This window comes from Fukomys damarensis, unplaced genomic scaffold (genome assembly GCF_012274545.1).
Source record: "Fukomys damarensis isolate Sample0158 unplaced genomic scaffold, DMR_v1.0_HiC HiC_scaffold_19, whole genome shotgun sequence".
Taxonomy (NCBI): Eukaryota; Metazoa; Chordata; class Mammalia; order Rodentia; family Bathyergidae; genus Fukomys; species Fukomys damarensis.
In genome coordinates this window covers 34,147,979-34,161,571 of record NW_022900931.1, presented here as the reverse complement: position 1 = coordinate 34,161,571, position 13,593 = coordinate 34,147,979, and the positions used below count along the sequence as shown (strand labels likewise).

The following is a 13,593-nucleotide window of genomic DNA, read 5'->3' as shown; positions in this document are numbered from 1 at the left end:
AATAAACAATTTTTTTTGGGGGGGTGGATGAGTACTTGGAACTTAACACAAGGCCTTCACACTAACATGCATCTATAGCCCATTGTTACTTTTATTGTATCTTATTTAGTTTTTGAGACAGAGTCTCACTAAGTCACCCAGGCTGGACTCAAACTTGAGATCTTCCTACCTCAGTTTCCCAGAGTGCTGGGAATTACAGGCATGTAATTTATATGAATGCAAAGTTATTTTTAAATAAAAACCTAGTGGTGATAAAAACAACAACAAATTTATATGAATGCAAACTTATTTTTAAATAAAAACCTAGTGGTGATAAAAACATATAATAAGCAACACTGTTTTCTGTTACAAACTGTCAAACCTAATTAGCACTCAGCACAGACTGTCAAATCTGAATAAATGGGTTAAACACCAGCCGGAGGAGCAGGAAGGTGGGCCTTTGTAATTCCATTCACATTAGACACAAGGTTTTGATCTATATTTGAACCACAGCTTAATTTTCTAGGGCAAATTCTCACCGTGAGCTTTTTCCTTCTCTTTCCTTATTTTTCCAGGCTACATTTCCTATACAGTTTTCTCTCCTTACCAGCTTTTAGTGTACATTTAGAAAACACAAATTACATGAAATATCAGTCCTGGCAAAACAGGGACAGAAAGACAGATCTACTGTTCCCTATCCCCATACATGACCTAGAAGTTTTTCAGAATAAATTTTACAACATTTATACAAGTATTTCCCCGATTAATGAAAATGGCTGAAGATTGACTTACTTATTTCAGAAAAAGACATGTTAGGTCTTGCCATGTGTTTTATTATATCTGATTATAATTATTTTTCCTCATTGAGTTTACTGGTACACTCTAGGCACACAGTAAGTCACATTCATCACTGGGACCTTGCACCTTTACATGACAGGCCTCGGTTATACAGTGTGCAAACCAAGGGAGGTTGTTTGCTTATTGGTGATTTTGTTTCTTAGTTTTAGTGCTACTCTTTCTAATCATTGTGATACTCACCTAGAGAACATTAGTCCAAGCAACCAATTACCAACTTGTCGTGGTTAAATATTCAAAGACAATAAAGAAAGTAGAAGTTTAATACTATTGACAAAAGACACTTCCAAAATGCTCACGTCTGGGACATCAGACCTACATCTCAAAGACAGGCCAGATACGTTAGCTACGGTCTGGAGAGCTGCATACCCTTTAGCCTGAGTAGAAAGCTATGATTTTTTTAAAAAAGCAGGAATTATATATTTTGGGTGAAAGATCAAGATATGTAATGGGCAAACTCCTAAGTCTGCACTTCTTTTCATAAAGCCAGTCGTAGTAAAGTAAGGAATTACTGGCTAAGCCTAAAATGATATACAAAACTTGAGAGATACAAAATAAAAACACACTGATTACTCAGCTATTAAAGGTCTTGTTCATAGCATAACATCTTCCTTTAAAATCAGCTATAATAGTCACAGTGTAGAGAGAATGCATTTATTTATTTATGCCTTTACCAAAAAGATAGGGTGAATATGTTGCCCCCTTAGAACACACGGTGGCAGGCAGTCTCCTAAAAGTCACCTCTAACTTTTCTAAGACGGGGCTGAAAACCTAGGATTTATAGCCACTGTGCCTTTTTCACCTTTGAAAAAGAGTTGACTGATCAGCAAGGAAGCTATGGGGCAAATGCTGACATGCTTTCCATATTGTTCTCAGTCCAGAGAATGCCTCATGTTCAAAATTTTACAAATAGATCCTCCAATAGTTAAGTTTTAAACTGTTTCAACAGCAGAAAAACATTCTTTTTTTTTTTTTGAGACGGGGTTTCCCTATGTAGTTCAGGCTGGCCTCGAACTCACTGTGTAGCCCAGGTTGTTCTTGAACTCACAGCGATCCTCCTGCTGCAGCCTCCTGAGTGCTGAGAGCACAGGCGTGCGCCACCAAGCCCAGCAAAATACTTCTTAAAAGTGCTATAGTTTAAAATGAATAAGCCATTTATAATATCTGAGAGAATTAATTATACCATGATATATTTATGATTAAATGTTCTAATCACTACAGCCCTAAACTCTTGCATAACTTTCCCTATGTCTTACACTGTATTTGGGGTATCTGAGCAATTTGTATTTCTAAAATATACATTCATAAACCAATCTTCACTGACTCCACAACTCATAAGGTAAATAAATCTTACCCCAAACCCAAGTCTAAATGATTTTGTTTCCAATAGCATTATATTGCAGCTATTCCAATATTTTCTAAAAGCCTGTCTGATATTTTTAAAGTTATGTATACACAGAAGAGGAAGCACTATTTCCCAACTTGTTCTATGAGGTCAGTACTACCCAGAGACCAAAACTAGGCAAAGATATCACAAGCAAGCTACAAACTAATATCCTTTATATATACAGACACAAATGTCTTTCATAAAACAATAGCAAACTGAACCTAGCAACGTATACAAAGAATTATCTACCATGACCAAGTAAGATTTAGCCCAGGAATGCAAGGCTGATTTAACATTTGAAAATCAATGATATATCAATATTAATAAGGTTAAAAAAACCCATAAATCATCTCCATACATATATAAAAAGCATCTGAAAAAATGTAAACACTCTGTGATAAAACTGTAACTAACTAGACACAGGAGGAAGTTGCTCAACCGGACAAAGGCATCCACAAACAACTCTCAATTAATGTTATATTTAATGGACTGAAAGAAAGGTTTTGCTCTAAAGAAAAGAACAAGACAAGGATGCCCTATTCTCCACTCCTATTTCACACTGTACTGGAGGTTCTAAAAAAACAAAAAGCAAGGGCCAGAGATTTAGCTCAGTGGTGCCACCACCTGCCTCACAAGTGTAAGGTGCTGAGTTCGATCCCTGGTACCAAAAAAGAAAGAAACAAAAGATACTCATATTGGAAAGGAAGAAGCAGAACTATCTCTGTTTGCAGATGACACAGTCTAATTCTATAAATGGAATAATCTAAGGATTTTGTTAAAAAATTATTAGTACTAACAAATAATTTCAGCAGGGTTCTAAAATACATGAATATACAAATTTGGTGGTGGGGTGGGTACCGAGCAGGCAGGTGCTGTGCCACTGAGCTATATCCCTGGGCCTCAAAATTATTTTTTATATATTATGAATGAATACGCCAAAAATTAACAAATTTTCCTTTACAACAGCTTCAAAAACACAAAAGTGCTTAAATTTAACAAAAACATATAAGACCTGTATAGTAAAAGTACTAAACACTGAAGGAAATTACAGAAGACACAAAGAAATGCAAAGATATCTCTTGTTCATCATGGGTCAAGATACTAAGATGGCAATACTCACCAAACTGATCTACAGATTCAGTGCAAGCTCTAGTAAAATCTTAGCTTCCCCTACCCTGAAATTATCAGGGTGATCTTAAAATTCAAATGGAACAGCAAGGAGCCCAGGACAGCCAAAAGTTTTGAAAAAGAACCAAGTTGAAGGATCCAATTTCCTGATTCCAAAATGTACTGCAAAGCTATAGCAATGAAGACAGGGTGGTACTGGCATAAGGACATACATTACATTAGATCAGTAGAACACAATCAGGACTCTAATATTAAAGTTGATCATTGTCACCCTGTACACACACACACACACACACACACACACATACACACTGAAGTCCAAAGGGATCATAGGCTGAAATGTAAGAACTAAAAGTGTAAGAAAATGTAAAGTGAATTGTTTTGACACAGGGACAATGGTTTCTAAGACACCACAAACCCAGATGACAAAGGGATAGAATGTATTACATCAATACAAAAAAATTTTGTGTTGCAAATACCATTAAGAAAGTGAAAAGAGGGCCAGGGATTTAGCTCAGTGGTTCCACTGCCTGCCTCGCAAGCACAAGGTCCTGAGTTCAATCCCTAGTACCTTCCCCACCATTAAAAAAAAAAAAAAAAAAAAGTGAAAAGAGAGGGATGGAGCTTAATGGTAGAGCACTTGCCTAGCATGTATGAGGCCCTAGGTTCCATCCCAAGTACCACACACACACACACACACACACACAAAAGCAAAGAAAATCCATAGAACTGAAGAAAATAGTCACAAATCATATAGTCAACAAATATATACTATATTATAATACATATTATGTAATATATATAATAATAGATAAGTCAGTGCTTAAAACTGAACAGAGAATTTGGATATTTCTCCAAAGAAGACTCAACATGAAAAGGTAGTCAAAATTACTAGTTGCTAGAGAAACACTACTCAAAATTACAATGATAGAATAATTCAAGCCCGCTAGGATGGCTAAAATAGAAAGACAGACAATAACAAGTGTTGGTACAGACACGGAGAAAGTGGAATACTCTCTCTGCTGGCAGGGATGCAAACTGGGGCCGCAGCTTTGGGAAATGAATTGGTAGCTCCTCTAATATGGTATATGGTAAACACACAACACAGCGTTACCACAGCACCCAGAGAATTAAAAACATTATGTCCAAACACTTGTAAACAAGGATTCATAGGATACATTATTCATAATCAGCAAAAAGTTTAAATGACCCAAATGTTCATCCACTGATGAATGGAAAGACAAAGTGTTGTTTATCTATCCGAGGCAATGTAACTCAGCAGCAATAAGGGGTCAAGTGCTAACACATGGTAGTTGTAGTTTGGAGATGAACCTCAAAATCACTATATTAAGTGAAAGAAGAAGCCAGTGATGAAACACCACGTATCGTATGATTCCATTTATATAACCATCCAGAATGAGCAAATCTATAGAGACAGAAAGTGGATAACTGTGATGAGTAGGAACAGTACTGAATGCTAATGGGCATCGGACTTCTTGTGTAGGGAAAAATGTTCTAAAATTGCGGCAATGGTTGCACAACACTGGCAAGTCTGGAAACACTGAAAATTATACTTTCAGTGGCTGAACTATGTGGTTTCTTTATATTTCAATACAGCTGTTTATGAGTGTATGCATGTTTTTTCATTAATGTCTTCCGTACCTTTCTTTGGCTTCTTTGAGCGCAATTTCAAGTCTCTCCACTTTCTGGTTTTCTTCCCTCAGGCAAAGCAGGAGCTGGCTCACAGTTAATTCCAATTCAAATTCCAAATACTTTCTGGTGCCTTCCACCGATTTGCCCCTACATTAAGATACCACCACCACCACATTCAGTATACAGGTTAAAAGGTTTTCATCAGAAAATGAGAATGTAAGGTCTAAGAATAGCGTAGCCCAGTATAACTGAGACCAACTCAAAGAAATGGTTTTAGGAACTTTCTCCAATCAAATTCTCATCTATTGACCAATCACATCTGGTCCTGTGATCCTCAGGGCCCAGCTCTGCTCTGCCTTCTGGGGAAGTTGTGGGCTGCCTCACTATGCCAGTACTCAACCTCCTCTAACTGGTGTGTGTAAAAAACAGGAGGCCGCAAAACCCACAGAAAGAGTTCAGCAGCCCTAGCGGGAGGTGTCAGGCTCTCCAGACAATTAGTCTCAAGGAGCTCTGCAGCCAAACCAACCCAACAGGCGAAGCAGTCTGGTGGCCTTTCTTCAACCCAACTGAAGCTATCACATTCGCAAGTCAGGAGAAGAAAACCATTTTGGGTTTTTCTTTCAAATAATTGGAGCAGGGAAATGCAGGCACTGTTATCAAGTATTTTTCGCCATTTCAAAATGAGATTGAAGCTGGGTGTGCTGGGGCACAGCCATAACCTCAGCATGCTGGAAGTTGGAGGCAGGAGGGTTACAAATTCAATCCCAGCTTGGGCAATTTAGAGAGACCCTGTGGTGATGTAACTCAGTGCAAAGGCACTAGGTTCAATCCTCAGTACCACCACCAAGAAAAAAAAAGGTGATTGAATCAAGAAAAAATTTAATAACAAAAAAATATGGCTTTAATAAAACATTCAGTGTGACCACGATAACACTAACAATAGCTGCTACTACAGTCATCTACTCAAGCTCACATATCTAATAAGTAGCCAGGATGGAATCCCAGTTACCAGGACTCCCAAAATCTGAACTCCAACTTGGAATCAATCTCAGATTCACAGGATACTCATAAATGGTATAGAGCAGAGCTGTTTTTTTTTTTTTTTTTTTTTGCACTGTGGCCTAAAAGAGGAAGTGGTCTTTGCTTGTGGATATAAATGAGGAGGAAGTGGCTTGAAATTTTCAAACTGTTTTCTTCCCTCTACTTCCAGGAAAGATTTTTGATATTCAGAACAGCAATTTGGGGAAAAGGTGATAAATTTCTAACTGAAAAAGGGTATGATGCTCACTCATGCCAGTGTTTCTGTTTGGATGAAACAATGTTATCTCATACTTACTTTTCCCCAGACCCAGGCTTGGGAACATAGCTGGAAAAAAATTGTTTTTGCCTTTTATAAGTCATTCTCATGTGCTTTCACCAGGTTGTAGAAGTAAAAAACATTTCATCACTTGGAGGACTAAGGCATAAGGATTTTGAGTTTGGGCCTGGTCTGAACTACATAGAGAGACCCTGACCTGGACAGCTTAGTAGGACCCTGACTCAAAATAAATAAAAAGGTCTGACATGCAGCTCACTGGTAGAGCACCCCTGGGCTTGATCCCCAGTAATACCAAAGAAAAAAGAGAAAAGTTTTTAAGGAACAGATCCAGAGAAATCTCCAGACAACTGGCCCAGGGATAGACTGATGATGCCTACCATGCCGCCACTCAGCAGGAGCTCCGGCCTCCTCTGCATGAACTCCACCTACATCCAGTGGTTCAGGCACCCAGTCCTCCCTTCTCTCCCCTCCAGGCCCTCCCATTATTTAAGAGCTCTATTTCCTAGTGTCCACTATGGCTGCAGCATTAAATACCATCCAACATTCTTTCAGAGGTCCTGGTATAAATCAGCCCCTCTTTTAGGCCATCATGTTTGACCTCCATGACAGGTTCAAGTGACAAGCCTGTCTGTCTCTCTGCCTCGTAGCCCCAGTCTTTCAACACATACGCGTCAGAGGAGTCTGTTATTGGGAGCGTAGGACAACTGTTTTTGATTTCTTTCATTGCCCCTTCAGCTTCTTCCTGTAAGAGCAGAAATGAATTTAACAAAATGTGTCTGCAAGACAAATTCTTCATTGAAAGAAAAGACAAAAGATCATGCAACCCAAAGAAATGACCCAACATTTCAATGTGCAGTGATTCAGCTGGGTCTCTCAAGTGGAATGGAAATGGAAATCCCTCTTTCCTCAGGCCCCATGCCCTGTCAGCATTATACATGTCTAGTCTCAGGTGTGAAGGCCATCTCCTGTCACTGAACATAGTCAACCTGACTCCATACAAATGAAAGCTCGGCTCCTCTGCTCTCACCTCGGTGCTCCCTCTTTCCCTGGGTTACAGTCACATAGACTAGTGACAGCTCCACCTGCCTTTCTTCTACAGTCCTTTAAAATGCAAAATGCTAAAATTTACTCAAGCAAAGTTTAAAAAGAGGCAGTTTCCTACACATGATGCTTAAAAAGCAACACTTTTGCCAAGCGAGCTCCCATTAAAAATTTGCACACACCACTCGCTGACTGCCCATTTAGGGAACAACAAGGCTGATAACTCCTGTAAGTAACAGTTCGATCAAGTAATGGAGGAAAGTTTCAAAATGCCCAAAGATGGTACTGGATATTTTGGATACACTTCCTAAATCTTGGGCAGTGTTTTCCTGTTCACAGAAACAAAGCCAGCAAACAGGTTTAACAGTGACTGTCATTCATCTGTGAGGCAGAAAGCGATGGTCACCATCACAGGAGAAACCTCATTTGGAAACTTCTGATAAGTTCTTTGGATTCTTGAGTTTTATCAGTTATTTGCAGGAGCTCCAAGTTTGTTGATCAGAATTCTGTCTCAGTGGTCTTTGGTCATGAACACAAAGATACTCTGGCAAAGTGCACTTTTCAGTGTTGAGTTCAGCCACTGTAATGCACCTGCAGTGCATAGGGGCCTGTCTGCAAAGTCGGTAAGAGCCATTTTCCATCCTATTACATTCTTTTATGCAGCAGGCAAGTAAGAAAGCTCCAAACTAATTTTCCAGACATACCTAGTAGTTTTGGTTTTTGTTCATTCCCCCTGAGTTATCTATATTTTCATTTCTTTCACGGGCACAATTAATCTCTTTTCCTATATCAGATGTATACTTTGATAGAATGACTGCAAGATAAATTCTGTCTTGCAGCACTGACTGCCTGTATCACAGAGAATTGTGCATTTTTCTGCATCTCTGCCCCGTCTTTTTCAGCAGCATCGAAGGAGAGGCGCCTACATTGTTTATGTACCTGCTTTGCTCTTTAACTTGTATGGACACCCAGTTACAGCACAGTGGCCTCTCTATGCGAGCTGAGAATCAGTGCATACCAGCACACTCAGCCTGCTTCGCTTCCTGCATAGGAATCTGAGTTTGGCAGCACTGGTTGCAAACTCAGTTCTGAGAGGTCCCTGAGTGGCTGCTGTTGGGAAGAAAAAAAGCCAGACACCTCTTCTACCCATCTGGAGCACTGCTTCTTTTTTCCCTCTCTTCTCATTTTTCATTACCACAATACTTGAAAAGAGGGTTCCACAATTTAAAAGGACTTAAGAACCTATTCATTTGCTACAGTTGATCACCATGCTGCATACCTAAGTGAATTTCTCAATACAGCTTTTAGACATGGCCTAAAAAATGTCAGAAAATTCATGCTTACAGGTTTTGGGTTGGGCATCTTCTTATGTCAGTCACAAAAATGTCTGCTTTACCAAGACAAATAAGATTATGCCTTTCATCATAAAAGGTAATTTCTGTTTTTTCATTTCAACTAGAACAACCCTCACAAACACTATCTTATAAAAACTGGAACCAATTTATCTTTGCTACAGTAAAAATTCCCCCAGTATGTGGCTTCCCCAAGCTGCTAAGAAATAGTGGTATCTGGTTCATCAGTTTCATCTGTCTAGTGAGACTTTGTGCTTTGCTCAAAATAAAAACCAAATCAGAGCTCTTACGGCCATCCTAATTTCCACAAAGGAGTCTTCACAGGAGCCGCTGGAGTTGAGCTTGAGCTGCAGCTCGGAGACAATGCCCAGCAGGTCTGCCTTTTCATTCTGGAGCCGAGCCACCTTCACTCTCAGCTGCTCTACTGCCTGCTCCGCTTCCACCCTGGGGTCCTGGGGGTGAAGAGGAGTAAAGCAAACAAAGCAGAGTAAGGGCAGGGCCATCCAGCTCCATCCCCACACGCAGACAGGGTGGCTGGCGTCAGCTGGCTCTTTCTTGGAATCATTCAGACAAACCACTTATAGTAGAAATCTTTATTTTGTTGTATTCGAATAACAGAAATTTATACGCACACACACACACACACACACACACACACACACACGTATATGAAGGGGTCCAAGAGATGGAAGGTGAGGCAGGGGAAGGGAAGGAAAGGGAAGGGTATAAAAAAGAATGCAGATGTGTCTGCTTGCACACAGACCAACTCCCAACCATGAATGAATTAATCATTACGTACCACAAGCATGTACCAATAAAGAATAATCAAAATTTAAAATAACTTTATGACCAGAATGACCCACAGCACACTGACAACTGGATATTAGGAAAATAACCCTCTAGAGTTCGACAACAGTAGACTCCTAAGTAGTAGCCCAAATTTCCAGAAAAAAAGGACAAAAAGACTCTACACCCGAATCCCTCGGCTCTTTTCCCCTCAAATATGCCTCTTAGCCCACCCTCCGGCACACTCATTTCCACTTAGGAGCCAGAGCCCCACAGATTGCTCTTGGTTCGGAAGTGGCAAAACAGTGAAAGGCCCTCTGCCCTCCAGTGTGTAAGCTGGTGGGTATATATATAATACTCTACGTTGGCATTTTAAGGCTGCTAAAAGTAAATCTGGTGGGAAACAAAATTTAAAAATCCAGAGGCCCCATGGGCCGGGGATTTAGCTCAGTGGTTCCACCGCCTGCCTTGCAAGCACAAGGACCTGAGTTCGATCTCCGGTACCAAAAAAAAAAAAAAAAATCCAGAGGCCCATATCAAAGGTAAAATACTTAAATTTCAGCTTGCATAAACGCTAATAATAAGCATCCACATTTCACAAGTCTCAAGAGTGTTGCATTCACCCTGTTGCAGTGACAGCACATGACAAAGCCACGGAGAAAGACTCTGGTCAGATGTTTTCACTTGGGAGTAGGGGGAACAGACCATCCACACTCACTGGCTATGGCCCTGAGCAGACTCACTAATGTTTCTGGCCTCAGGTTTCATGGCTTAGGGTTAGAAGATGTGGCACCACCTGGCCTGTGGCATCTTCCAGCAGTGAGTCCAAGCCTCCTGGGTCCCTCCCCAGGAAACCTTGAACAGTGGCAGGACACCATGCTCCATTCCCTCTCAAACTGAAAATATAAGTGCTGTGAGCAGTAGAAAATCACAACATACACACACGCATCTTAAGAGTATAGTGCAAAATAGACCAGCTTTGAAAGAAAGCCCGTAATCACCCTCAGGAATTTATACTTAATTAAATGTGATCACAGAGCCTCTAGGCAAAAAGTCCAACCAGTGATCTTGTGCCTGTAGTCAACACTGTCCATGGGGCCTTTTCTTCTTCTTTTCTCTTTTATTCTGCCCTCTCTAACAGATTCCCCAAGGAATACAAAACATGTCCAAAGGCTTATGGTGGAACCAAAGCAGAATGAGTATGGATGGCCATAAACCTGCTAGTCCCAGGGTCATGTTCTCCTTTCCCATGCAGCAGTCCCTTATGGGGAACTACCACAGGCCTCGGCCAAATGCAACTCATGTGAATCTGGAGTTAGGTTTTGGACAGAAGTCTATGTAAGCTCTCTGGGTAATGACTCATATAAAAGGAACACATTTAAAGAATGAAAAATGAGAGTCAGGCATGGTAATGCATGCCTGTAATCCCAGCATTTGAGGCTGAGGCAGGAGGATTGCTGGGAATTTGAGGCCAATGTGGACTACTTAGTGAGTTCAAGGCCAGCTTGAATTACATAGCAAGACCCTGTCTCAACAAAACAAAAGAAACAAGAATGAAGATGATAAAAGGATAGGTACTGCTTAGCCTGGAACCAGGAAGCACCTAGGCAGATAAAGGCAAGACTACATCTTACTAGGAAATGTTAGGTGTACCCTCCTGGCCTATGGACTTTTATGCACCTTGGTATAAGGGTAGAAGGATAAAGGGAAACAGTTTTAAATAAGTGTCTGAGGACCAGTGTCTAAGGTGGCAACACTGAAACCTCAAGATTATTAGGCTAATTTTCTTTGTAATCATCCCTGGGAAATCATGTTCACTTATTTGGCCCTAAAGCACTGTAAGATAACTTCTGCTTCCTTTCATTTTACTGCTGAGACTGGGTCTCTCCGTTCCTTTCCTAGACTGGAGCTCCCATGGTCTCTCTGCTCTCCACTCTGCGTCCACTGTTCCTCCCTCTGTCAGTTCTGAACTCTCAGTTCCAGGCAGCACCGCTTCAGCACCGCTTCTCTGCCTCTGCGTATCGGCGTCATCTTCCTGGCCTGCTGCCTGAACACGTGCCCAGGTTAACACACGGCACCCGAGGAAAGGCTGCTCGTGAACTTTGTCTACATGTAGGTGCAGTAGTACTCTGGACAGGAGGAGTTCGATGCAGCTTGTGTGAAATCAGATGGAGCTCTTTCACCCAAGTGATCGTCCAGGGCTGTCCAGCCAGCAGTGGTGGCACACACCTATTGTCCCAGCACTCAGGAGGCTGAGGCAGGAAGATCACTGGAGGAGACCAGCCTGGACTACATAGCGAGATCTTGTCTCAAAACAAAACAAATCAGCCATCCAGAACTCCAGGTTCTGATCTCAGCTTCTTCCAATTCTAGAACTTTTTAGGAAAACCTAGAGGCAGACTATCTCCAAAAAGACAAACTGTTCTGGAAGCCTCCCTCTTGGGTTCAGTGTGGTAGGCACCTGAAGACTAAGGCCAACTGTCAGCTCACATTCTAGAATTCAAGGAAGGAAAATAATGTAAGCTAGTTTCTTCCAAAAAGTGGAAAATATATACTGTATCTCAGGTGATCATTTCTTCAGAGAATTCTACCTCAAAAATATTTAGCGAATTGGAGATTTTCCCTGTCAAAGAAGGAACTTAATGCTCTCTGAACTGTAAGATACAGTGAAAGATCAGGCATGATAAATCTTATTAACAAAGAAACACTTCCAATGCAAATACGTTTATACAAGAAGAATGTTCACTGCCTCATGGGCGGGAGCTAATGAGACCTAAGTCACTCTTCAATGCTTTAGATTATTCTACACCATTCCCTCCTTCTGCCCAGTCTGCTGTCCATTTAAGTTTCTTTGTTTCTATTCTTTACCACACCGAGAAAATAGAGATCAACAGAGTTCCAGGAAAAATCGTGGATATTTTGTTATCAATATCACAACCACTCCTCCGAAAGGTTAAGTACCAGGTGAGGCAGAAAACGGGCATTTGCTTGTGGGAGCCTTGGCGAGTGGCAGGGACTGCAGACACCCTCCTGCCCACTTTCCCTGCCACCTTTGCCATCCACTCAAGCATTCCCAAGTTCTTTGGATCCACAGAAAATGTATGTATTTCTCCCTTTAACCAGAGCGACCCTAGTCAGGCTCCTGTCACAACAGGGCCTTTGTCAAGTGAGTGCTCAAAATGACACTTAAAGTGAATCATCTCTATTTTAGATGGAGAAAACAGAGCTAGTAAAACTCTGAGTAATAGATTTTTAAAATGTAATTTCTTATCAAAGCCATACGTGAAAAGTAAGCATTGGATGGTTTTAGGCAGAGGTCCTTCTGTACCATCTGTAACAAATCACTGATTTATAAGCTCAGTGTTCTTTTGGCTACAGTACGGTTAAAGATTTACAATTTCCCTACCCTCAACAGAGATTACACCGACCATAAATTGCAATCAATCTTTCTAGCAAAAATAATCCTCGGGCCAGCCCAGCCTGAACAATGGAAGGGGTCTAGATAAATAAGACTCTTCTGCAGATATTAAGAAAGTAAATCACAGCTGATCGGTCTGCTCACCTCTAATGATCTTCGTGATTCCCTTCTTAGTTTTTCGAGCTCATCCTTCAGTTTTTCGTTTTCGTGACTCAAGGCCATCAGGCGCTCTTTGGCTTCTCTGCTCTGCATCTCGAAGAGCTGGCGTTCTTCCTTCTGTTTCTCTGTCCAGGCTGAGAGCTCCTCAAATCGCCCTTTCATAGCTTGATTGTTTAGCCTCATGGCTTCTGAAAGGGATTCGGAGTGAGGGAATCACACACCAGGGGCCTGGCAGAACTTCAAGCTTCAGTGCTCCCCATTGCCTGGCTCCGAATCTGAACATGTCAGGCTCGGCTGACACTGCAGGGTCAGCAGGGAAGAGGCGACAATCAGCTGAGGGCTTTTCGCTTCCAGACAGGACTAGCACCATTTCTCATCCTTAAAAGACCAAGTAGCTGGGCACAGTGGTACATGCCCAGCTACTCAGGAGGCCGAGGCAGGAGGGTTACATGTTCTAGACTAGCCTCAGCAACTCTGAAAGATGCTGTCTCGGGAAAAAAAAAAAAAAAAAAAACCC

General features: G+C 41.2%; 1 protein-coding gene across 9 annotated transcripts in view; it reads right to left on the bottom strand.

Annotated features, from left to right (window-relative positions):
* The window catches only part of Optn (optineurin), a 28,178-nt gene that overhangs the window by 12,654 nt on the left and 1,931 nt on the right, over positions 1–13,593 (bottom strand). For 5 of the 9 annotated variants that reach the window (XM_010621298.2, XM_010621294.3, XM_010621295.3 and 2 more), the window contains 5 exons: positions 13,062–13,264; positions 9,004–9,165; positions 6,989–7,062; positions 5,012–5,149; positions 1,854–1,964 (listed from right to left, as the gene is read on the bottom strand). In XM_010621298.2, the coding sequence (XP_010619600.1) occupies positions 1,854–1,964; positions 5,012–5,149; positions 6,989–7,062; positions 9,004–9,165; positions 13,062–13,264 (688 nt within the window). The remainder of the gene's footprint in view (positions 1–1,853; positions 1,965–5,011; positions 5,150–6,988; positions 7,063–9,003; positions 9,166–13,061; positions 13,265–13,593) is intronic. The other 4 variants (XM_010621299.3, XM_010621300.3, XM_010621301.3 and 1 more) reach the window with 2 other exon arrangements.